The 25,995-nt window shown below is 39.1% G+C and overlaps 1 protein-coding gene across 3 annotated transcripts in view; it reads left to right on the top strand.

The window, feature by feature from the left end:
• LOC110446687 (plexin-A4-like) overlaps positions 1-25,995 on the top strand; it is a 116,788-nt gene that overhangs the window by 19,156 nt on the left and 71,637 nt on the right. For 2 of the 3 annotated variants that reach the window (XM_021491965.1, XM_021491963.1), the window contains exon 2: positions 21,162-22,219. In XM_021491965.1, coding sequence (XP_021347640.1) covers positions 21,173-22,219 — 1,047 coding nt within the window. In that variant the 5' untranslated portion in view covers positions 21,162-21,172. Of the gene's footprint in view, positions 1-11,000; positions 11,026-21,161; positions 22,220-25,995 lie in introns of those variants that run through there. The other variant, XM_021491964.1, reaches the window with a different exon arrangement.

The following is a 25,995-nucleotide window of genomic DNA, read 5'->3' as shown; positions in this document are numbered from 1 at the left end:
GACACAATCATACACTCATGTCACAAAGGGATCTAGACACAATCACACACTCATGTCACAATGGGATCTAGACACAATCATACACTCAAGTCACAAAGGGATCTAGACACAATCATACACTCATGTCACAAAGGGATCTAGACACAATCATACACTCAAGTCACAAAGTGATCTAGACACAATCATACGCTCATGTCACAAAGGGACCTGGACACAATCATAGACTCATGTCACAAAGGGATCTAGACACAATCATACACTCAAGTCACAAAGGGATCTAGACACAATCATACGCTCATGTCACAAAGGGACCTAGACACAATCATAGACTCATGTCACAAAGGAATCTAGACACAATCATACACTCATGTCACAAAGGGATCTAGACACAATTACACACTCATGTCACAAAGGGATCTAGACACAATCATGCACTCATGTCACAAAGGGATCTAGACACAATCATACACTCATGTCACAAATGGATCTAGACACAATCATACACTCAAGTCATAAAGGAATCTAGACACAATCATACGCTCATGTCACAAAGGGATCTAGACACAATCATACACTCATGTCACAAAGGGATCTAGACACAATCACACACTCATGTCACAAAGGGATCTAGACACAATCATACACTCATGTCACAAAGGGATCTAGACACAATCATACACTTATGTCACAAAGGGATCTAGTATAGACACAATCTAATGCTCATGTCACAAAGACATCAAGTCATAAATAATACACTCAAAATAACAATCACACATACATATCGCAAATTGATCTGGTATATTCAGCTCTCATCCACTTTATTAAATATACAACAGAAGGAGAATATGAGAGAAAGTAATTTGTGAACTGTGAAACATATCATATTGGAGGAATAGATGGATGATAATGGCCTCACTTGTCAGTTTGAAATGTCTTGTTGACGTGAAAATTCAGACAGGAGCGGATCAATAAGTCTGGGTAATTAAGAAAAACTAAAAAGAATGATCTAGTATTGCAGTTCTTGTAGATTTACTCTAATAACAGGCAGTGAGGGATGGGGGTTTAAAAAAATTCATTCCTGGCAGACAATGAAAGATGGTACATTTTATAGCTTTACAGCTTCAGACACAGGGGGATTTTTTTTTTTTTTTTTTATTGCGGACAATGAAAGATGATACAATTCATAACATTACTGCTTCAGACACAGAGAGATGGGGGTTTAAAATGCTCAACTTTTATAGACTGTGAGAGATGGTTCATTTAATAGCTTTAATCTAATACCGACAGAAAAAAGGGATTTTATAGCTGTTTACCCCTTCAAACAGAGATACAGATTAACATGCAATACTTTTTAATTATTAACTTCATATTATTAGATTTTCAGGGGAGGTACGTAAGCAAATTACCATTATACAGAACTAAGGTTTGAAAAACATGCTTTAAAGATCGTAAAACATAAATAGAACTATGCAGACATTTTTTTCAACATTTCTAGCTAAATCTAATATCATTATAAAAAAAATCTTGTTCTCATGTTAAATATCTTGTCACTAGTTTCTCATCATGTGTGATCAGCATGGACTATACACTACTTTCTGCCTCCACACCTCAGAGACAACAGTGAAATTCTAATGGGATGAACATTGGACAGTTTAAGTATGCAAGTGTTGCCGTTTGACGTTGTCAGGCGATTTTCTGTGTTAGTGGTTAATTTGGTCCTCGCTAAAGCCTTACAAAAACAAATTGTCTACCAATAATGGGGGCTTGTCCATTGTCATTTTAAAGTGCAAACTCACTGAAAAGTCACTTCAGGGCAAGGAAGCATATATAGAACACATTTATTTGACATCCCGCTATCTAGAGGAAGTCAACTTTTGTATGGTCACACAAGCCATGTAAGAATGGAAAGCTCTATTCAAATCAATACATAAGTCCAATCAATATATGATAATTCATTTTCAAGTCTAAAAGACAATTGCATGCTTCAGTCTCATCTTATGGTATTTGAATTCCCAAAATCATTCTTATCAGTACATTCAGCTCTGCATACCTCTTAAATCTCACTAATTATTTACAGTTTTAGATTGAGATTCCTTATATATCACCCTCATTTTTTTTACGTCAGAAATCAGCAGAATTCTCTACACCTATAGGTTTTTACTCAAATTCAATCCAATTATTGTAAATGTTTTCGACTGTTTTAGGTTTTGTTATATAGATTCTCTCCCAGCATGAAAATTTTGCAAAGGTTGGCAACTAGACAAAAATGAACTTGGTAAGTTTTTTTTTATACCATGCTGTCGTGTGTTGTATAACCAGAAGAAAAGAAACTGACGCCACCGACAGCTTTCAGGCTGCATTGCAAACATCATTGACATGATATTGAAATATCAATTTGATTTCACATGAAACATGTCTCTCTTTCATCAGCTGTGTTTGATTATTTCCATTGAAATATTTTATTGATTTGATGTTAAAATTTCAAAGAGATTAAAAGCAATTCAAATTGAAATGGTACAAAAGTAGGATTTTTGAGTTGATTTGATCAATTTCCGGGTGTTTTACTGATGAGAAGAGACTGGTAATTGATAGAAATTCATTATGTATGAGCTTATACCACGCTCTGTATTGTGACTGTATTGTGACGGCACCGGTACATTACATCAAGATAAAGCTCCAATCTTCACGAAAATAAAAAGTGGAGCTGAAACTCAGTCCACACATGGCCGTTGATCAAGTGGTGTAACACAGTACTTAGGATGATTGATCTACGATTCTTGTGTCTTTGATGTTTAACATTTGAGAAAGCCCATAAAATAACACCGTGTGTAATATTGTCCTCTCCAATTATTCCATTCTGCGGAGATTTCAGTTACGATATAATCTGCATTTTTGATGAATGGGGATTTAAAATGGTTGACAGAGCCAGCTTTGCTTCCAAACAATGTGATTATGAGTCACATTATACCATTAAGTTGCAATGACGAAAGCCTTCTATGGATTTCCCAGGACAAAATTGACTTAATCCCGTAAAAAACTTAAACTTGATGGAACAAGAGAAAATTGCATGATTCTCATACTGGTATTATGATAGTTCCTTGGACAGCCATCACCATGGAAACATGGGGTAACTTAAAATTACTTTTGGTTTAATCTGTTTTTGATTGAAATTAAATTATTGTATTAATATACCGTCAGCCTCAATTTGATCAGTCTGTTTTCATTTTACAGCATTTTCATATCAAAGGTCAAGGTCGAGCTGACTGTATAATCCTAGGTTTCGATATTATATTATATACATGGGATTGATGAATAATTTATCATGTAGAAGGATCAGTTTGCATTTCTTGCAAGTTTTGAGCTTCATTGGATTTAAAAAAAAGCTACATGTATTTTTAAGATTATGGAATATTGGTTTTTATACACGTGCAGACTGTCATATCAAGGTCGAAGAGAAATACCACATAGCTGTTCAATAATTTGTGGGAATTATTTCCATGTAGTTGTGCAATGTGTCTCTTTGACAAAAACATTAATGGTTGTCCCTGCGGGTGATACTGGGCAGTCTGCGGTATAGGAAGACTCGACATACAGCCAAGGGTCCTCGGAGCAATCTCCCTGATATCTATATATGTGTAGATTGTGACCGAGTAAGGCAACGTACACAAATATGGGTATTTACTGACGGCACATCCCTGATCTCTAAATATATGGTGATTGTAACACGTCTAGTTGTAGCAAGGCAATGACTCTTTAAGGCCCCACATTGGAGAAGTATGTCAGTTTGTCTGTCTGTCTGCTGTCCGTCGGCACTTTCGTGTCCGGAGATTATCTCAGATTCTTTTTTTTTTTTATCCTTTTGAAATTTGACAAGAGGATACTTTGTGATATGTAGATGTGCAAAAAAAATCTAAGGTCAAGGCCACAGTCACAAGAAATAGACCATGTGTGTGTGTGTGTAACAATCAGGCACATGGCAGGCCCTTTGCTGATGACTTGTCAGTGTTCTAGTTACTTGTAAAATGTTTTAATACATATCAAGATGGATGTATCTGTCTTAAATTTTGGACCAAACATTTTGCTCAATTAAATTGGATTTGATAGTGTAAAAGCCTCCTTTTTTATTTATTTTTTATGTGTTTTAGGTCTAGTGGTTATAACAAATAATGATAATTAATTTTGTAGGTTGTGTTTTTCACGAAAAAAAATGTTTTTGGTGGAAATAGCAAAAATTACAATCCTGTGAAAAAACACCTGTACAGTGATTCTTCAGGTGTACTATTGGAGAAAGGATGGCCCTTTTGTTGGATGCTGTTGGCTAGTTATACATGTATAATGTTACCTCTGGCCCTTTTGTTGGATGCTGTTGGCTAGTTATACATGTATAATGTTACCTCTGGCCCTTTTGTTGGATGTTGTTGGCTAGTTATACATGTATAATGTTACCTCTGGCCCTTTTGTTGGATGCTGTTGGCTAGTTATACATTGTACATGTATAATGTTACCTCTGGCCCTTTTGTTGGATGTTGTTGGCTAGTTATACATTGTACATGTATAATGTTACCTCTGTCCCTTTTGTTAGATGCTGTTGGCTAGTTATACATTTATAATGTTACCTCTGGCCCTTTTGTTGGATGCTGTTGGCTAGTTATACATGTATAATGTTACCTCTGGCCCTTTTGTTGGATGCTGTTGGCTAGTTATACATGTATAATGTTACCTCTGGCCCTTTTGTTGGATGCTGTTGGCTAGTTATACATGTATAATGTTACCTCTGGCCCTTTTGTTGGATGCTGTTGGCTAGTTATACATGTATAATGTTACCTCTGGCCCTTTTGTTGGATGCTGTTGGCTAGTTATACATGTATAATGTTACCTCTGGCCCTTTTGTTGGATGCTGTTGGCTAGTTATACATGTATAATGTTACCTCTGGCCCTTTTGTTGGATGCTGTTGGCTAGTTATACATGTATAATGTTACCTCTGGCCCTTTTGTTGGATGCTGTTGGCTAGTTATACATGTATAATGTTACCTCTGGCCCTTTTGTTGGATGCTGTTGGCTAGTTATACATGTATAATGTTACCTCTGGCCCTTTTGTTGGATGCTGTTGGCTAGTTATACATGTATAATGTTACCTCTGGCCCTTTTGTTGGATGCTGTTGGCTAGTTATACATGTATAATGTTACCTCTGGCCCTTTTGTTGGATGCTGTTGGCTAGTTATACATGTATAATGTTACCTCTGGCCCTTTTGTTGGATGCTGTTGGCTAGTTATACATGTATAATGTTACCTCTGGCCCTTTTGTTGGATGCTGTTGGCTAGTTATACATGTATAATGTTACCTCTGGCCCTTTTGTTGGATGCTGTTGGCTAGTTATACATGTATAATGTTACCTCTGGCCCTTTTGTTGGATGCTGTTGGCTAGTTATACATGTATAATGTTACCTCTGGCCCTTTTGTTGGATGCTGTTGGCTAGTTATACATGTATAATGTTACCTCTGGCCCTTTTGTTGGATGCTGTTGGCTAGTTATACATGTATAATGTTACCTCTGGCCCTTTTGTTGGATGCTGTTGGCTAGTTATACATGTATAATGTTACCTCTGGCCCTTTTGTTGGATGCTGTTGGCTAGTTATACATGTATAATGTTACCTCTGGCCCTTTTGTTGGATGCTGTTGGCTAGTTATACATGTATAATGTTACCTCTGGCCCTTTTGTTGGATGCTGTTGGCTAGTTATACATGTATAATGTTACCTCTGGCCCTTTTGTTGGATGTTGTTGGCTAGTTATACATTTATAATGTTACCTCTGGCACTCTGTCTTATCTAGGAAAACAACACTGAAGAGATGATGATACTACAGTAATTTACTTTGTTTTCTTTTAATCTGAAATCAGTTTGAATTATTTATCGACAACTGTAAAGTAATCTACATCTTGTTGAATTTATTCTGGATGTAGTCGCTGGCCCTCAAAAGATCTATGCATGTAATTACAGCAAATTGTAATGAGCAACTCTCCAAGGATTGGTTTTATCTACTGTTTGGTTGTTTTTACTGTTCAACAGGCATATTTATGTAAAGATCCTTATCCGGTGCCCAGGATGTCCATGTAGGCCATGTTTAGCTACATTAAAGTTCTCTACCCAGGATGTCGGCTCACATTTACACACCATCAAATGTCCCTACCCAGGATGTCAGCCCTCTTGTACACACCATCAAATGTCCCTACCCAGGATGTGTGCCCAAACTTACACACCATCAAATGTCCCTACCCAGTATGACAGACCACATTTACACACCATCAAATGTCCCTACCCAGGATTTCAGCCCACACTTACAGAGAATCAAATGTCCCTACCCAGGATGTCAGCCCACATTTACACACCATCATGCAAATGTCCCTACCCAAGCTGTCAGCCCACACTTACACACCATCAAATGTCCCTACCCAGGATGTCAGCCCACACTTACACACCATTAAATGTCCTTACCCAGGATGTGTGCCCACACTTACACACCATCAAATGTACCTACCCAGGATGTCAGCCCACACTTACACACCATCAAATGTCCCTACCCAGGATGTCAACCCTCACTTACACACCATCAAATGTCCCTACCCAGGATGTCAGACCACATTTACACACCATCAAATGTCCCTACCCAGGATTTCAGCCCACACTTACAGACAATCAAATGTCCCTACCCAGGATGTCAGCCCACATTTGCACACCATCAAATGTCCCTACCCAGTATGACAGACCACACTTACACACCATCAAATGTCCCTACCCAGGATGTGTGCCCACACTTACACCCCATCAAATGTCCCTACCCAGGATGTCAGCCCACACTTACACACCATTAAATGTCCCTACCCAGGATGTCAGCCCACACTTACACACCATCAAATGTCCCTACCCAGGATTTCAGCCCACACTTACACACCATCAAATGTACCTACCCAGGATGTCAGCCCACACTTACACACCATCAAATGTCCCTACCCAGGATGTCAGCCCACACTTACACACCATCAAATGTCCCTACCCAGGATGTCAGCCCACACTTACACACCATCAAATGTCCCTACCCAGGATGTCAGCCCACACTTACACACCATCAAATGTCCCTACCCAGGATGTCAGCCCACACTTACACACCATCAAATGTCCCTACCCAGGATGTCAGCCCACACTTACACACCATCAAATGTCCCTACCCAGGATGTCAGCCCACACTTACACACCATCAAATGTCCCTACCCAGGATGTCAGCCCACACTTACACACCATCAAATGTCCCTACCCAGGATGTCAGCCCACATTTACACACCATCAAATGTCCCTACCCAGGATGTCAGCCCACATTTACACACCATCAATTGTCCCTACCCAGGATGTCAGCCCACATTTACACACCATCAAATGTCCCTACCCTGGATGTCAGCCCACATTTACACACCATCAATTGTCCCTACCCAGGATGTCCCGTTTATCTACATTTGTTCACTGTCAAAGATCCCTACCCTTGGTGTCCCTTAGTCAACACATGTACACCATCCGCGCAGCTGCCTTACTGTCTCATTGTGTTCATGGATGGATGAACTCACTCATAAATCAAAATCTGAAAGAATGCACTTAACAGTTATCACATCAAATTCCTGTATAATTTCATATGAAAGGAAACAAGGTGTATTTTAAAGACAGTATAGAAATAAATCTGGTGAGCCGACTGTCCATAATATCATACTTTATACAAACTTCAATAACATTCGACTGGGTTGATTACCCTAAGAATTTTAAACACAGACATTACCTAGCTTCACAAAGTGTCAGTCTTGTGTTGAAGTAATAATGTCTTGAAGAGTAGCTGGTTTTTGGGTGTTGGAAGACGTTAAACATTATATAAATGAAGTTTTCTATATCAGTCAAATTTTGTTTGGGTTCCTAAGCCGTAACTAACTTAGGCAGCATTTTGTAACAGTTTAGTCATAAAAGACAGCCTGAGAAGTCGGTACTTTGAAGTTGGTAAAGAAACTATGTGTGTATAATTATCTCCAGATTTCTGTGTGAGGAGGGAAGTGTTTTACCCTCCTCCCTTCTTATCCCCTTATAAATTATACCCCAAGCTTCACTACTGGGCATTTTGTAAAGTGTGGACTGCTCACCATCCACCCTACAAATGTAGTACAAGTATATTGTATTTGTGATTAACTATCATGGAAGGATAATGGAAGATGACCCGATGAAGCTATACCTGTAATGAGAATTTTACCTGTAGTCATGTGACACGTACAGCAATATGCAATTAACGTATTTATCCTGCAATGCATTATCTCTGACTCAAAGAAGGGAGAGGGGTTTTACTGAATAATGAAATACCATTTGTGCGAATTTTTCTTGAACTGCAATAGATATGGGTGGGCTTATAACTAGGCATGGGCTTATTGCTAGATCAACATGCCAGACTCAAATCTTTTTTAATCCAGATATAAATTTCGCTCAAATATTAATAGATTTTATAATGTCAATTTGAGACACCAAATCTCAAGAGAATTCTCTGAAGCTTTATGATTTTATTAATAATTTATAGTGTAATCATAAACATCACAGTCCAGATTTACCAAAATGCCACTGTGGTACAGAGCGCAATTAAAGTTTAGACTGGGTATACATCACAGGGACCAGATGGGCAGACATTTCCAGCACTGTACTCCAGTCAAGCTGTCTGATACTGGGGTAGTTAGCTTTCCTTTAGATGCTCCACCTAACAATGACCTAGGGAACCCAATTGTGGCCTTTCTGACAGATACTTTCAAATTCCCTCACCATTCCTGAAGGTCATTCATTTATTTTCCCAAATGCTTCCCATGCATGCATGCCTCCACCCTAACTTGCTCAAAGAGAAAGCTGTGTATTACCAGATTGCTACAATACATATTAGATTTAAAAGTTTTGGTAGGTCCAAGCATGTTTCAAGTTCCATATAAAAGCTACAGAAACAGCACACATTGCTTGACTGCAGGTTTGGTCTGTTGGCCATTGCTAATATGAGAATATTATAACGAGAAATGTGTCATCCAAAATCTATAGCTTGGATGCGGCAGTAACAGACCCGTACTGGGATGTTTCTGTTTCTGTTGGTTTTATAAAAGCAGCAGGCTGAAGGCATGTGTGTTGTAAAGTGCCTGGTTTTGGAGATCAGTTTTATGAGCAATTCACCATAGTATAATATTGCCTGTTTGGTGTTTGGGAAAAACGTATTGTTCTAGGCTAAACTGATGTGATCCTTTTAAGTACCAGAATAAAATAATGGTATTGTTAACTGTCTCAATGTATTTGGTACTGTTGTGTGTCTGAACTATTTTAGTCTTCTTGAGTGTAGGAACAAATTCTGGTATTGTGAGCCTGAACCAATGTGGTGTTGTATGGCTGAACCAATGTGGTGTTGTATGGCTGAACCAATGTGGTGTTGTAAGCCTGAACCAATGTGGTGTTGTATGGCTGGACCAATGTGGTGTTGTATGGCTGAACCAATGTGGTATTTAATGCCTGAACCATTGTGGTGTTGTAAGCCTAAACCAATGTGGTGTTGTAAGCCTAAACCAATGTGGTGTTGTATGGCTGAACCAATGTGGTGTTGTATGGCTGAACCAATGTGGTATTTAATGCCTGAACCATTGTGGTGTTGTAAGCCTAAACCAATGTGGTGTTGTAAGCCTAAACCAATGTGGTGTTGTATGGCTGAACCAATGTGGTGTTGTATGGCTGAACCAATGTGGTATTTAATGCCTGAACCATTGTGGTGTTGTAAGCCTAAACCAATGTGGTGTTGTAAGCCTAAACCAATGTGGTGTTGTATGGCTGAACCAATGTGGTGTTGTATGGCTGAACCAATGTGGTATTTAATGCCTGAACCATTGTGGTGTTGTAAGCCTAAACCAATGTGGTGTTGTAAGCCTTAACCATTGTGGTGTTGTAAGCCTAAACCAATGTGGTGTTGTAAGCCTAAACCAATTATGTGCAGTATGCCTGAACCAATTATGTGTAGTATAGCTGAAACAATGTGGTCCTGTATGCCTGAACCAATTATGTGTAGTATGGCTGAACCAGTGTGGTCCTGTATGCCTGAACCAATTTTGTGTAGTATGGCTGAACAAATGTGGTGTTGTATGGCTGAACCAGTGTGGTCCTGTATGCCTGAACCAATTATGTGTAGTATGGCTGAACCAGTGTGGTCCTGTATGCCTGAACCAATTATGTGTAGTATGGCTGAACCAATGTGGTGTTGTAAGCCTGAACCAATGTGGTCCTGTATGTCTGAACCAATTATGTGTAGTATAGCTGAACCAATGTGGTCCTGTATGCCTGAACCAATTATGTGTAGTATGGCTGAACCAATGTGGTGTTGTAAGCCTGAACCAATGTTGTCCTGTATGTCTGAACCAATTATGTGCAGTATAGCTGAACCAATGTGGTCCTGTATGTTTGAACCAATTATGTGTAGTATAGCTGAACCAATGTGGTTCTGTATGTCTGAACCAATTATGTGTAGTATAGCTGAAACAATGTGGTCCTGTATGTCTGAACCAATTATGTGTAATATAGCTGAACCAATGTGGTCCTGTATGTCTGAACCAATCATGTGTAGTATAGCTGAACCAATGTGGTCCTGTATGTCTGAACCAATTATTTGTAGTATGGCTGAACCAATGTGGTCCTGTATGCCTGAACCAATGTGGTCCTGTATGCCTGAATTAATGGGGTCTTGCTTATTGTTGGACTGAATGTGATCTTCAACCTTTTAGTCTGACAGAATATGTGCATCAAAAACCATGTTTACACTACATGTTTATGAGATTCATTCCGTATGCTGGTATATATATTATAATGTCATCGGAGACAACCAATAAAGTAGTTCACACCTGGCTGTAACATTCCTGGCGTAGTTATACAACAGGTGTACATAATCTGTCTCATTTCTCTTCACAACACACCTTTAATTGCAGCAATATTGGTGAGTTTTATAAGTTATGGTTTCATAAATATCTGTAATGAGACTTGGTTGACAGAGACTTGGTTGACAGAGACCTTGTTGACAGAGACTTGGTTGACAGAGACTTGGTTGACAGAGACCTTAGCTTGTTGACAGAGACTTGGTTGACAGAGACTTGGTTGAGAGAGACCTTGTTGACAGAGACTTGGTTGACAGAGACTTGGTCGACAGAGACCTTGTTGACAGAGACTTGGTTGACAGAGACTTGGTCGACAGAGACCTTGTTGACAGAGACCTTGTTGACAGAGACTTGGTTGACAGAGACCTAGCTTGTTGACAGAGACTTGGTTGACAGAGACTTGGTCGACAGAGACCTTGTTGACAGAGACTTGGTTGACAGAGACTTGGTCGACAGAGACGTGGTCGACAAAGACTTTGTTGACAGAGACTTTGCTGTCCTGTAATGCATGTTGGATTGTTATTATTCATCCCTATTCTGTACATGCTCAGTACCGATATATTCATCGTAAATCAAAGATGGATGGTTTGATTTGGTTGTCGGTGCTTTACATCCTGTGAACAGTTATGAGGAAAAACCAGAGTATCTGGAGAAAGACCAAAGACCTGTGGCCAGTACCTTTTGTGACTACCCCACACAGTCCTCGAACCCGAGATCCAGTTGTGGAGGGCTAGTCATTGTATACGGTCAGGCTTAACCACTTAGCCACCGGTCAGATGCCTTAACCACTTGGCCACCGTGGTTATTTGATAAAAACTGCAGTGAAGATGTACAGAATGTTATTTCTTCAAAATGACAACATCACTTCAGTATTGACCAATCAGAATGGTACTTCCTATTCACTGCTTTCAAGCTGACACAGCAGCAGACAAAGTGATTATTTTGGTACACCGTTGATACACTACGCTAAGGTAGTTACTTAACTACACACTTGATAACATTTTTATATGCTCACCAGTCAATAGCAGGAAACAAAATGATTGCATTGAGTAGCCCTTTCAATAAGGCACACAGCTTTGTCAAGTGTGACGTCATTAGAATATGGCGCCAAATATTACGCTACAAATTCCCAAAACAGTTTTTATGCAGTAATATTTTAGTCATTGTACATGTACTTAAAAAAGTTGTAAAACATCTACATAGAAAATTGAACGATTTTCCCACAATTCACTCATATGCATGGAAGGATATACCAGCATTCTCAATTTTGCTACCCACTCATGAAAAAATATTAGTACTGATGCAACAAAATCGAAACTGATTGTTGTTGTGCTTTTTGCTGGAGAAGGTCACGGTACCGTTACTTTAGTGTTCGTGACTGTCACAGGAACGTTGTGTCACTGGAGTAAAACTTTTGATGTATAGTTTAGAATCAATACTGTTGAGTGCGACATACAATGTACATTAACTTTCCAAACTTTTATTGGAGAGTATAAATGATGAATTCTCTTTCCATGCGATGAGTTGGCTGTTCCGTTCCGACGTCTACATGGGAAAGGCACGAATTGGATAAACATCCCATTCTGACGGGTTTCCTTGATTTACTGAATGCTGTATTTATTGACCTCATTTTTAATTCAAATTCGTATGAAGGATAATAAAGAATTGGATATTTATGAAGTACTTAAGCTGCAATATAACTCTTGCCTCTTTTTCATAAATGATGCTTTATAAAAGGTGTAATTGCTATTAAAGTGAGGGATTTCTATTTATGACAATTGGTTTAATAAACTGGTTTTCGGTATAGTGTCGTTAATATTTCTGTTTTCTCTTTAGTGATTTACTTATGCATATTATGTTGTTTAAAATTTTTACCTGGTATGATAAATTCGCCCTCATTGCGGAGGGTGAAAAAGGCAAAAATTAAACTGCGGTGAAAATTTCCCGGGATAGTGTATACATATATTAGTTACATCATTGTAAACATATTTACATACCAGAACAATTAATACTGGTACATATAAAATTAGGATTCTGCCTTTTCATAATCTTATGAAATTCTGTGTTGACCCATTCCAGTGTATACGGTATCGGGATTTCAGGTTAGATAATGCTCAAACATTTACATACATGTTAAAATTCTCAAACCAGATAAGTATATAATATTTGAAAAGTCTGATTTTACCTCAAATAAATGAGTAATGCGGCCGGCCCTATAGGATCCCAGCACCACTGCTAAAATCTTAACTGTAGCTACATGTATGAAACAGGAAACTTTTTCAGACCTAACTTTAGCTTTGATAAATCATTTCTGGAAAAAATCATACCTTGCAGATTTTTTTATGAAAATATAACAAAGACGAAAAAAAATCAACAACATCGTTCTAAGTGTAAAAATGCAATACATACTGGTCAGGATTTGAATTATGGGGCTTTCGATCATTGTTCTGTCTTTAACTCATTGACACCCCTAAAAATTGCATAATGCACTATTCCAACCTTTGAATTGGAAGAGTTCAAATGTGTCTTCAAGGGTGAATGAGTTTACCAACTGAGCTCACTTTTCAACAGTTGTACCCTCCCCAAGTGCTACTGTACAGTTATATCCAAAAGTTACTTCAGTGGAACTCTCCAGTGTTTTGCCTGCAGTAGGACTAGGCACCTTCAGCTGATCTTAGGTTTGCATTGTTGTTATGCTAAGCGAGTTTCGTCCGCTCGTATCATTAATAAAGTCTGATGGAGTGATAACAAAAGATTATCTACATAAAAAACAGCCATGCAGCACAATTTATAGACAGGAATATGGGACTATATCATTGAAAAGGGCATAAAAGTCGACTTTTCATCTTAACACTTGACAGAAACATCTATAACTTTCTAAATATGAATGGCCTGCATTGTTACGATATAGCCGACGAACATGGAGATTTTGTAACGTATTAGGCCACACATAAAGGACGGCCATAAAGTATGAGGAGAATGGCGGAGATTCTACACGGATACTGTAATCGGGCTGTACCGAACAGGGGGCCTGACAAATGACATCACCCCTATCTGTTGGGGGGTATATATATAGGGGGAGGGGTACTCACTTGGGTTAGGTATGCAGTACATGTGTGTTATCAGCAGATAAACAAGAGATTTATTACACTTTGGCCCCTGTAGTCTGGGAGGTGAACATACTTTACCCGGTTAGAACCAGTGTTCCCCTTTTCTTATTTCTACAGTAATCCAGACACCATCAAGTCTTGTTGATGCGTTGAGTCTGCATTGGGTGTTACTTCGCAAATAGTAAATCCAAAAAGTTGCAGTATTGTGTATGCAGTAATAGATTTTGTCGAAATTAAAACTTCAATCCAGAAGTACCGTTCTCCACAAACGGGTTGTAGTTTATATGAAGATAATCAATGTCCCCGCCTTCTAGTACATGCATTGCGAGATACTCAAAGTTATTTATTTTTTCTCCCTTGATATTGTGTTTAGGCTCCACCAGATTCTATGATAAACTTTACATGACGGCACTTAGATAGGTTTGTACCTTCAGCTAACCATGTTAAGCTCTGCCTGACTCTCTAATGAGTCCATCGTGTGTGATAGAGGATGTTGAACCGAAGTATTAACTGAGCAATCTTACCCTGATATCGATTTAAAATAAGATAAGAATGTTTTAATTGCTTTTCACTATAGACAAATGTGTGACTGATGTTGCTTGCTGTCTCCCTTTTATCATGTTGTGACAAAATCTTCTTGGCAGTTACTGCTTCTACTGTGTGGGTTGTCTCCCTTTAAAAGATTGTGAAAATATTCTTTTAATAGGTCTGACTATACTTTCAGGCTTTTCTCCTCTTAACAGATTGTGATAAAGATTTTCCAAGTAGTTTCTGCTTCCACTGTGTTGGTTGTTTCCATTTGAAATATTGTAAAAATACTCTTTTAATGACAAAATTTCTGATTCTGCTGTCAGGGTTGTCTCCCCCTTATCAGATTGTGGGAAGATCTTACATCTATTGTCTGGGTTGTCTCCCCTTGACAGATTGTGAAATATATCTCCATAGTTTTTGTTTTTACAGTATGTGTCTCTTCCTTTATAGAGGTCTGAGTTGTCTGCCCTTAGCAGATTGTGATTTAGATTTCTTAATGACACCACTAATAGTAATTGAGTTGTTAAACAGATGTAAGAATGAACTTTGGAGCTATGCTTACGGGACAAAAATCGTGTTTTTACTAAAATCAATTCTTCTAATGTCAATCCAAAACATTTGTTTGAAACAGTGATGGTCAAGTTTAACTCATTCACCCCTGAAATTTCATAAAGAACTATTCCAACCCTTGAATTGGAAGAGTTCAAATGTGTTTTCAGGGGTCAATGAGTTAATACTGTTTTCCAGTATTGACTTTTATCCATGTGATTTGGCATTGGTCCATACTGCCTGGAGCTTCACAATTTCGTGACCTTGACCTTAACCTTTTGTCATTTTGTCAGATAATGTGAAGAACTGTCACTATGATTGATGTTCCCAGAAATGGTACTGCTCTAGATCTTTGTCCATAGATTTTTTCCGCCTTGACTAGTAGGCCATCAGGATCGAAATGATTATGTAGGTCTCAACACCGAAATCAGGACAGATTTAAATTCAAAGAAAGTAAGTGTTGTGCACTGCTGCAGAAACTGTGTTTAAAACTGTACTAGCGACAAGTCCTCTGCAGCTGGATGTCACATCTGTACGATTCCCACACCCATTGAGACGGGACAACATATCGGGGTACGGCGTTGTCCACTTATCCATTAAGTTCTTATCCAAACAGCTACTCCATCACGTTCAATCTGTTGTTCTTGGAACTGTAGTATTGCATGTGTAACAGATATATCGAACTGATAATTATTTACTGAGTTACAAACTTGTTTCGACAACTTGTCCATCAATTTCTGTCTAATTTGCTTACGAATTGCTGCGATTCATTATGGTTGTGCATGTGTGTCAGATATTGATTCAATTACTGAGTTATTGCCCTTTGTTTGTTATTGGTGCCACAGTAAGTTGACGGTAAATAGAAATAAGGCATCATGGCACATAGAATGTCTTTCCATACATGGCTTGTCAAATTTAGAAATCGATGGTGGTAAACTTGACCAAGTTTTAACAAAATTACTTCGAAATTTCCGAGTTACATTCTAATGTACAAAGGGCAAGTACTCTGTAAAGATAACTCGATCAATATATCTGATTTATACAAAGTCAACTATTTGTATAAGTGATTAATATCAAACATACTTTAAAAGAAATTGTGTAAAAAGTGAGTGTCTACGGTAATTAAACGGACAAAACTGCATTTAATTTTAATTTTTGAAAGTAACAAAATGGTAATGAATAGTAATAGAAATTCATAAGTTGAATTTTTTTTCACAAACATTTATCTATATGCTATGGTAATGTGTGTAAATAAATGTTTACAATCTATTTTGGCTGCCATCAATTATCTCATGAATTAGCAAAAATATTAATATCTTAAATCAAATAAAGGTAACTTACAACACAATTCTCAAAAAGTAGGGTGTAGAGTTTTTTAATAATCACTTTAAATTTATTTATTGAATTTAAAATATTGGAATGTAGAATTTTTAGTTTTTTTACATCTTACTTACAATTGTACAAGAAGACCTCACAAAAAGTTTAGTTCAGAACATTTTTTACCTTGTCATACAGGTAACTAACTCATACAGGTAAACTTAGCTAAAGGTTATACAAATGTACATGCATATTTTGAATGAATATGGAAATGAATTTCACAGAAAAGTGCATTTTTTCCCCCTTTGTAGTTACAATTTTGGTAAGTTATGATAATGAATGGGTATGATAATTCCTCCACAACTCATTGGTGATTTTAAGGAGCTTTCGTAAAGAAGGTTTGGACAAACTCGGACGTTTAATCAATGGTGATGGCTTCCTGAGGGGATTCTCCTGTCACTTCAGTACTTAATTGCCGAAGTCTGAACATCATTTCAGTTCTCTGGGGAATACCGGATTTCATGGGTAATAAAATAAAAAACGTTTTCCGAGATTGTTTGAGTATTACAGACACTTGATATATTTATTTATACTAGTAAGGCATTCATCAGAAGACTTATCATGTTAGTTTTGAGGAAGATATAAGTTTAGAAAATGAAAAAAAAATTGTTGTATATTTCCAAAATTGATGATGTTCCTGATAAAAAAAATAAAAAATCAGAGGTATACATACGGTGAAATCCATATTGTACTGTAGTGGTGTAAATAATATTGTTACCTGTAATTTTATCCCTAGCTCATTACCTGTTGTGGTTTGGATGTTTTGACTAAGTGATGTTTTATGTTGTAATAACCTGTAGTACGTACAGTATACAACCTAATAAGTGCGCCTCATTCTTTTTTTTCCTCTGATCTGAGGGTCGTATCCCTTTAATTTGACTTACTTACCGGTGTAGCATGGTATGGTGAAGCATGGTGAAATGAACCGCAGTTCATATTACCATTATGGTAATAATGACATGATGAAATAAAGGCTGCCATCAGTTTCTATTCTGACAACCTTTTTTCATTCATTTTCTTTAAGTGTACTTCAATTTGATGTATTCTATCTGAAAGTCACAACAATTAAGTCTGGGGTAGATAATTTAGGGTGGGGCAGGGGGGCTTCACTTTACCTTAATGGTGAAATTGAAAAAAAAAAGGGAATGTTATGGCTATTTTTGAGAATTTTTTAAGATTTTACTTTCATTCATTCAGTTTTCCCAAATTGCTAAGCGTCCAGGGAACTTATGGGGTCAGATACGGTAGTTTAGCCTGTAGTACTGTGTTACTTTACATATAGCCTCTGATAATCTCTAAAGCCTGATTCTGATACTGTAGTCATCAAGTACAACTTTCATTTTGTAAACATTTCCTACTGAGTACTAGCTATGTGAATTAGCCTGTTATCTGACTGGGATAGTGCTAGCTATAGTGTGACCTTTCTGGGGTGATTTAAGCCTACCGGTAGTTAGTATATCGGTGGCAGCGTCATGGGGTTATTAGGTTATTATTGTAGTTATCTAAAGCTAATATTTCCATACAAGTTTTAGATGGAATAATCTGTATGAATAAATGCTAGTTTTTATCGAAACATATATAAGCGATAACAGGTCTCAAATTAATTTAGAAAGGAATTCAAGATGATATCTCAAAAATATTATCCAGTCATATTAAAAATATAAGCTATTTGCTTTTAAATGTTTGACATCAGTCAACATCCCGACAATGCTACCCGTCTGATGACTGTTTGCTGTATACAGTGTCAGTATATATAGGAACCTTCCCCCACTGCAGGCAAAGCACATGGGGCAGTATTCATAAAACCATTCTCATGCTCAAGCATGGATTTTGTGCCAAATTTCTTGTTCCCCGTATAAATTTATATTTTTTTTTTCTTAATTTTGTTATTGATTTGGAAAAACATTGAAGATACTGTAATTAATCTGATCAATACTGTTTTCAGTGTTTATATTTGACTTTTTGATCATTTGAAATGATTTAAGCGAGTTATATAATTACAAGAAAATTGGTTTGAGCACAGAATTAATGCTTGAACATGAGAACGGTTTCATGAATACAGGCCCAGAGACTTTCACTGTGGTAATTTATCTTATATACAGTAACCTCCCCTTAATTTCAATTTGCATGTATTTGTAGCACAATTGGACCATAGCACAATCGTTGATCAGGTAGCTAACTGTGGTTAGAGTACCAGTATAACGGTTTAACGTCCAGGGTTCGAACCCTGGTCTAGCCCCACTGAAATTTTACACTCATCACCAGGTATTTTTTTTCTTTCGGAAATGTTTTATCGAAGCTGTAGTCATATTTGAAGAATCTGCTTCAACTGCATATAGTTCAAGTTTTCGGCAGTGGTATGGGGAACCTTAACTGCCTTGATGCTGTATACAGACTGTTCTGCTCTAAACTGACACAGCAGGTGACAATCTAAATGTTTGATGGCTTCTTTACACCAGACTATCCCCAAAATTCTGACTGTCGTGCGTGGTACTTACCAAGTTACACCTTTTTACCGCAGCAGTGCACAGAAAATCCTGTGTTTCTATTAAGTGATTAATCAGCCAGTCCTTACAAGCACTGTGATGAACCCGATCAGCTATTGCTGTTCTAATGAAGGCCTATATTTCTTGACATGTTACTGTACCTATAAAGGTCAGAAGTGTATTTTCTCTACCTAGAGAGGTCAGAGGTGACAGTATTACTGTACCTAGAAAGGTCAGAGGTGACAGTATTACTGTACCTAAAGAGGTCAGTCAGGGATGACAGTGTTACTGTATCTAGAGAGGTCAAAGGTGACAGCATTACTGTACCTAGAGAGGTCAGGGGTGACAATGTTACTGTACCTAGAGAGGTCAGTGGTGACAGCATTACTGTACCTAGAGAGGTCAGGGGTGACAGTATTACTGTACCTAGAGAGGTCAGAGGTGACAGTGTAACTGTACCTAGAGAGGTCAGAGGTGATAGTTTTACTGTACCTAGAGAGGTCAGGGGTGACATTATTACTGTACCTAGAGAGGTCAGAGGTGACAGTATTACTGTACCTAGAGAGGTCAGGGGTGACAGTATTACTGTACCTAGAGAGGTCAGAGGAGATAGTGTTACTATACCTAGAGAGGTCAGGGGTGACATTATTACTGTACCTAGAGAGGTCAGAGGTGACAGTATTACTGTACCTAGAGAGGTCAAAGGTGCTAGTTTTACTGTACCTAGAGAGGTCAGGGGTGACAGTGTTACTGTACCTAGAAAGGTCAGAGGTGATAGTTTTACTGTACTTAGAGAGGTCAGGGGTGACAGTGTTACTGTACCTAGAGAGGTCAGAGGTGATAGTTTTACAGGTACAGGTCAGAAGTGCATTTTCTACCTAGAAAGGTCAGCAATGATTTAAGCTTGTTTCCTGATTTTCCCAAACAAATTTAAAGCCTGCCCAGATCAGCAATAGACATCTGAGAGGCACACAGCACTTTTGCATAACAGTACTGCACTGATCGATCCTGGTTAGCGGGAAATAAATGCTGATGCACTTTCCAATTTTTTTAACATTATTTTTTAGGGACAGCAATGACACAGGAAACCACTTCGGCATAGCATGGATGAATATGAATTTATTCGGAGAAAATGTGTATTTGTTGGTCTGTCAGAATGGTGCACATTGAGGATTTGAATTTTGTCTTGTGAAGATGATTTTAAATTGCAGTATTTTACACAGCAAGATAAAAGGTGTCGTGCTTGAGGTCTTGGTGTGTGTGAAGTAACTGTTAGGGGGGGACAAGTCACCTCAATAATCGTTTATTTACACCGAGTCTTACCTAATAAATCACTGTTATAATAGGCAAGGATCTGTTTAGCACTGATTCTATTAGAACTTAAATCTGTTAAATCTGTAGGGCTTCTGTATGTGGCAATGACGTTAATTCAAATCAGCAGTAAATGGTTCGTCTATTTCTGAATATAATATTTGTGTCAACCCTTTGTGTTAAATGTGTTGGGTCTCGGGCCCCCAAATTCCTTCCTTTTGTGTACCCCTTAAGGCAGACTATTTCCATAATATATCAATTTACAAACAATTTTACAGCTTCCGAGATAATTAATGGATATATTAGGCATGGAGGGGGCATCTTTTAGGTTTGCAGAATTAAAACTGCAGACAGCTAATTGTTCACAGCTGAATATATAGGAGACATGTGATTTTGTTGTGAGGAGTAGAAAACATAGGATATATTTCTTGTTTTGCAAGAAAGGGACAAAAAATCAATGAAAAACACATTAATTTAAATTGAAACAAAGATTTTCTTTTTGCTGTTACATGTACACTGTTCATTATACTGATTTTGAGAAGATCTCTTTAAATCTTAAAGTTGAAGTAAAAAGGTCACTGTTGATTTTTTGTTTCATGTAAAGTTTATTTCTACAGTAGAGATGCCATTTTAGTGTCTGTATTGTGAGGTCGCTGAAGACTTGACATTTCACTAAATGAGTGGTATATATATATCATGAAGCCATGCAGAAGTAAAACTAGACAGCAGGGATTTATACTGATGTGGTCTTGTTTTGCTATCAATCTAGAGATATGAAAATACTAAATGTGAATGACAGATATTTCAAGCATTAACTTCTGTTTTACATTTCAGGTTGGAGCTAGATGAAGACAATGGAAGCCATGCCGTTGTCAAAGACACTAGTGTGCTTGTTGTGTCTGGTGCAGACGGTCACGGCCATGCACATCGTTCATACATTCCGGGATTTGCATAAAGACACCACTCTACAAAACTTAAAAGTGGACAAAAATTCTGGGGATGTTTTCGTTGGTGCTACGAATGCGTTGTATCGTTTTTCACCAGATCTCAGCTCATTTACAAAGGTCGCTATTGGACCAAGGGTAGACAACCCACACTGTCCTCCGCCGATGTTACCATGCAATGACACAAAGAAATCAACGAACAGCTTCTCAGAAGGGATTGCAATTGATTACAAGGATAATACTCTTATTTCATGCATAAGTCTTTTTCATGGAACGTGCCAAATTCGCCAACTGCAAAACATTTCTTGGATTGTGAAAGAATTGTTTAAACCGTCCGTCCCGAATAACCCGGTAAAATCTAGTCTTGTTTTCATCGCTCCAGGTGTCGAGGGTAAGAATGCCTTGTACATTGGAGCTTCCTACAGTAACCTTGGAAACAAAAAATATCGTGCCCTAGTTCCTCACATTAGTAGTAGAAATCTTGAGACCCTTGATTTTTCGTACGTCGATTCGTTGGGTGGCACCAAGATAAGTATCTTACCTGAAGTGCGATTGGATATTCCTGTCGAATTCCTATACGGCTTCCCATACGGAGGATTTGTGTACTTCATTGCACGCCAATACAAGTCAGCCATTGAATATATGTTTGTTACCAAAATAATTCGGATTTGTCAAAGTGATAAATATTTCAGTTCGTACACAGAAATCGAGCTCACTTGTCAACCCCAGTACGACTTTGCTAGAGGTGCTTACTATGATGAGTCGACCAGGAAACTTTACGTAGTGTTTGAGAATAATGAGTTCGACCTGGATGGACCTTCCGCTGTCTGTGGATACAACATGGCCGAAACTGAACGTATTTTTAACCTTACAGTAGAAGAGTGTTTCAATGGTGATGGAAATCTTGGACCATCCCACATCCGGAATACTGTTCCTTGTCCTCCAAAGGTATGTACCAGACAGTCAATTTCTACCACTGGGCTTCCATACATAAGTTAAATTGCTACAACTAAGCCTCTATGTGGGTCCTGTGGTGGTAGTAATATGATATCTAAATTACATTGGAAACTCTAAGCTTCACATTAATATTGGCAGTGTAAATATTGTACATCCACACAAAAGACAAGCGTCAGAGGTGACAGTGTTACTGTACCAAGAGAGGTCAGGGGTGACATGTTACTGTACCTATAAAGGTCAAATGTGACTGTGACTATACCAAGAGATAAAGGTCAGAGGTGACAGTGTTACTGTACCCACAGGTACAGGTCAGAAGTGCATTTTCTCTACCTAGAGAGGTCAGAGGTGACAGCATTACTGTGCCTAGAAAGGTCAGAGGTGACAGTGTTACTGTACCAAGAGAGGTCAGGGGTGACATGTTTCTGTACCTATAAAGGTCAACTGTGACTGTTACTATACCAAGAGGTAAAGGTCAGAGGTGAAAGTGTTTCTATACCTAGAGAGGTCAGAGGTGACAGGGTTACTTATAATACCTAGAGAGGTCAGTGGTGAAAGTGTTTCTGTACCTAGAGGGGTCAGAGTGATGTCAGAGGTTACAGTGTTACTTTACTGAGAGAGGTACGAGGTAATAGCTAGTGTTACTATATACCAAGAGAGGTCAGAGGTGATAATGTTACTATATATACCTAGAGAGGTCAGAGGTGAAAGTGTTACTTTACCTAGAGAGGCCAGAGGTGAAAGTGTTACTATACCTAGAGAGGCCAGAGGTGACAGGGGTACTATACCTAGAGAGGTCAGAGGTGAAAGTGTTACTATACCTAGAGAGGCCAGAGGTGACCGTGTTACTATACCTAGAGAGGCCAGACGTGACAGTATTACTATACCTAGAGAGGCCAGAGGCGAAAGGGTTACTATACCTAGAGAGGCTAGAGGTGAAAGTGTTACTATACCTAAGTGTTTCTATACCTAGAGAGGTCAGAGGTGACAGGGGTACTATACCTAGAGAGGCCAGAGGTCCTAGAGAGGCCAGAGGTGAAAGTGTCACTTTACCTAGAGAGGCCAGAGGTGACAGGGGTACTATACCCAGAGAGGTCAGAGGTGAAAGTGTTACTATGCCTGGAGAGGCCAGAGGTGAAAGTGTTACCATACCTAGAGAGGCCAGAGGTGACAGGGGTACTATACCCAGAGAGGTCAGAGGTGAAAGTGTTACTATACCCAGAGAGTCCAGAGGTGACAGTGTAAGTATACCTAGAGAGGCCAGAGGTGATAGTGTGACTATACCTAAAGAGGCCAGAGGTGAAAGAGTTACTATACCTAGAGAGGCCAGAGATGAAAGGGGTACTATACCTAGAGAGGCCAGAGGTCCTAGAGAGGCCAGAGGTGAAAGTGTTACCATACCTAGAGAGGCCAGAGGTGAAAATGTTACTATACCTAGAGAGGCCAGATGTGAAAGTGTTACTATACCTAGAGAGGTTAGAGGGGACAGTGTTACTATACTTAGAGAGGCCAGAGGTGACAGTGTTACTAGACCTAGAGAGGCCAGAGGTGAAAGTGTCACTTTACCTAGAGAGGCCAGAGGTGACAGGGGTACTATCCCTAGAGAGGTCAGAGGTGAAAGTGTGACTATACCTAGAGAGCCCAGAGGTGAAAGTGTTACTATACCTTGAGAGGCCAGAGGTGAAAGTGTGCCTATACCTAGAGAGGCCAGAGGTGAGAGTGTTACTATACCTAGAGAGGCCAAAGGTGACAGTGTTACTCTACCTAGAGAGGTCAGAGGTGAAAGTAGGCCAGAGGTGACAGTGTTACTATACATACCTAGAGAGGTTAGAGGTGACAGTGTTACTATACTCAGAGAGGCCAGAGGTGACAGTGTTACTAGACCTAGAGAGGCCAGAGGTGAAAGTGTTGCTATACCTAGAGAGGCCAGAGGTGACCGTGTTACTATACCTAGAGAGGCCAGATGTGAAAGTGTTACTATACCTAGAGATGCCAGAGGTGACAGTATACCAAGAGAGGTCAGAGGTGATAATGTTACTATATATACCTAGAGAGGTCAGCGGTGAAAGTGTTACTTTACCTAGAGAGGCCAGAGGTGAAGGTGTTACTATACCTAGAGAGGCCAGATCTAGAGGTGAAAGTGTTACTATACCTAGGTGACTGTTACTATACCAAGAGGTAAAGGTCAGAGGTGAAAGTGTTTCTATACCTAGAGAGGCCAGAGATGAAAGGGGTACTATACCTAGAGAGGCCAGAGGTGTCAGTGTTACTATACCTAGAGAGGCCAAAGGTGACAGTGTTACTATACCTAGACCTAGAGAGGTCAGAGGTGAAAGTGTGACTATACCTAGAGAGCCCAGAGGTGAAAGTGTTACTATACCCAGAGACGCCAGAGGTGACAGTGTAACTATACCTAGAGAGGCCAGAGGTGAACGTGTTACTATACCTAGAGAGGCCATAGAGAGGTCAGAGGTGAAAGTGTTAATATACCTAGAGAGGCCAGAGGTGAATGTGTCACTATACCTAGAGAGGCCAGAGATGAAAGGGGTACTATACCTAGAGAGGCCAGAGGTGAGTGTTACTATGCCTAGCTAGTGTTACTATATACCAAGAGGGGGCAGAGGTGGTAATGTTAGTATATATACCTAGAGAGGGCAGAGGTGAAAGTGTTACTTTACCTAGAGAGGCCAGAGGTGACAGGGGTACTATACCCAGAGAGGTCAGAGGTGAAAGTGTTACTATGCCTGGAGAGGCCAGAGGTGAAAGTGTTACCATACCTAGAGAGGCCAGAGGTGACAGGGGTACTATACCCAGAGAGGTCAGAGGTGAAAGTGTTATTATACCTAGAGAGGCCAGAGGTGAAAATGTTACTATACCTAGAGAGGCCAGATCTAGAGGCGAAAGTGTTACTATACCTAGAGAGGCCAAAGGTGACAGTGTTACTCTACCTAGAGAGGTCAGAGGTGAAAGTAGGCCAGAGGTGACAGTGTTACTATACCTAGAGTGGCCAGAGATGAAAGTGTTACTATACCTAGAGAGGCCAGAGGTGACAGTATTACTATACCTAGAGAGGCCAGAAGTCAAAGTGTTAATATACCTAGAGAGGCCAGAGGTGAAAGTGTTACTATACCTAGAGAGGTTAGAGGTGACAGTGTTACTATACTTAGAGAGGCCAGAGGTGACAGTGTTACTATACCTAGAGAGGCCAGAGGTGAGGGTTATTATACCTAGAGAGGCCAGAGGTGAAAGGGTTACTATACCTAGAGAGGCCAGAGGTGAGCGTTATTATACCTAGAGAGGCCAGAGGTGAAAGGGTTACTATACCTAGAGAGGCCAGAGGTGAGTGTTATTATACCTAGAGAGGCCAGAGGGAAATGTGTTACTATACCTAGAGAGGCCAGAGGCGAAAGGGTTACTATACCTAGAGAGGCCAGAGGTGAGCGTTATTATACCTAGAGAGGCCAGAGGTGAGAGTTACTATACCTAGAGAGGCCAGATCTAGAAGTGAAAGTGTTACTATACCTAGAGAGGCTAGAGGTGAAAGTGTTATTATACCTAGAGAGGTCAGAGGTGAAAGTGTTGCTATACCTAGAGAGGCCAGAGGTGAAAGGGTTACTATACCTAGAGAGGCCAGAGGTGACAGTATTACTATACCTAGAGTACTATACCTAGAGAGGTCAGAGGTGAAAGTGTGACTATACCTAGAGAGGCCAGAGGTGAAAATGTTACTATACCTAGAGAGGCCAGAGGCGAAAGGGTTACTATACCTA

This window comes from Mizuhopecten yessoensis, unplaced genomic scaffold (assembly GCF_002113885.1).
Source record: "Mizuhopecten yessoensis strain PY_sf001 unplaced genomic scaffold, ASM211388v2 scaffold2929, whole genome shotgun sequence".
NCBI lineage: Eukaryota > Metazoa > Mollusca > Bivalvia > Pectinida > Pectinidae > Mizuhopecten > Mizuhopecten yessoensis.
The sequence above is the reverse complement of the archived record's forward strand: the minus strand, read 5'-3'. Positions and strand labels throughout refer to the sequence as shown.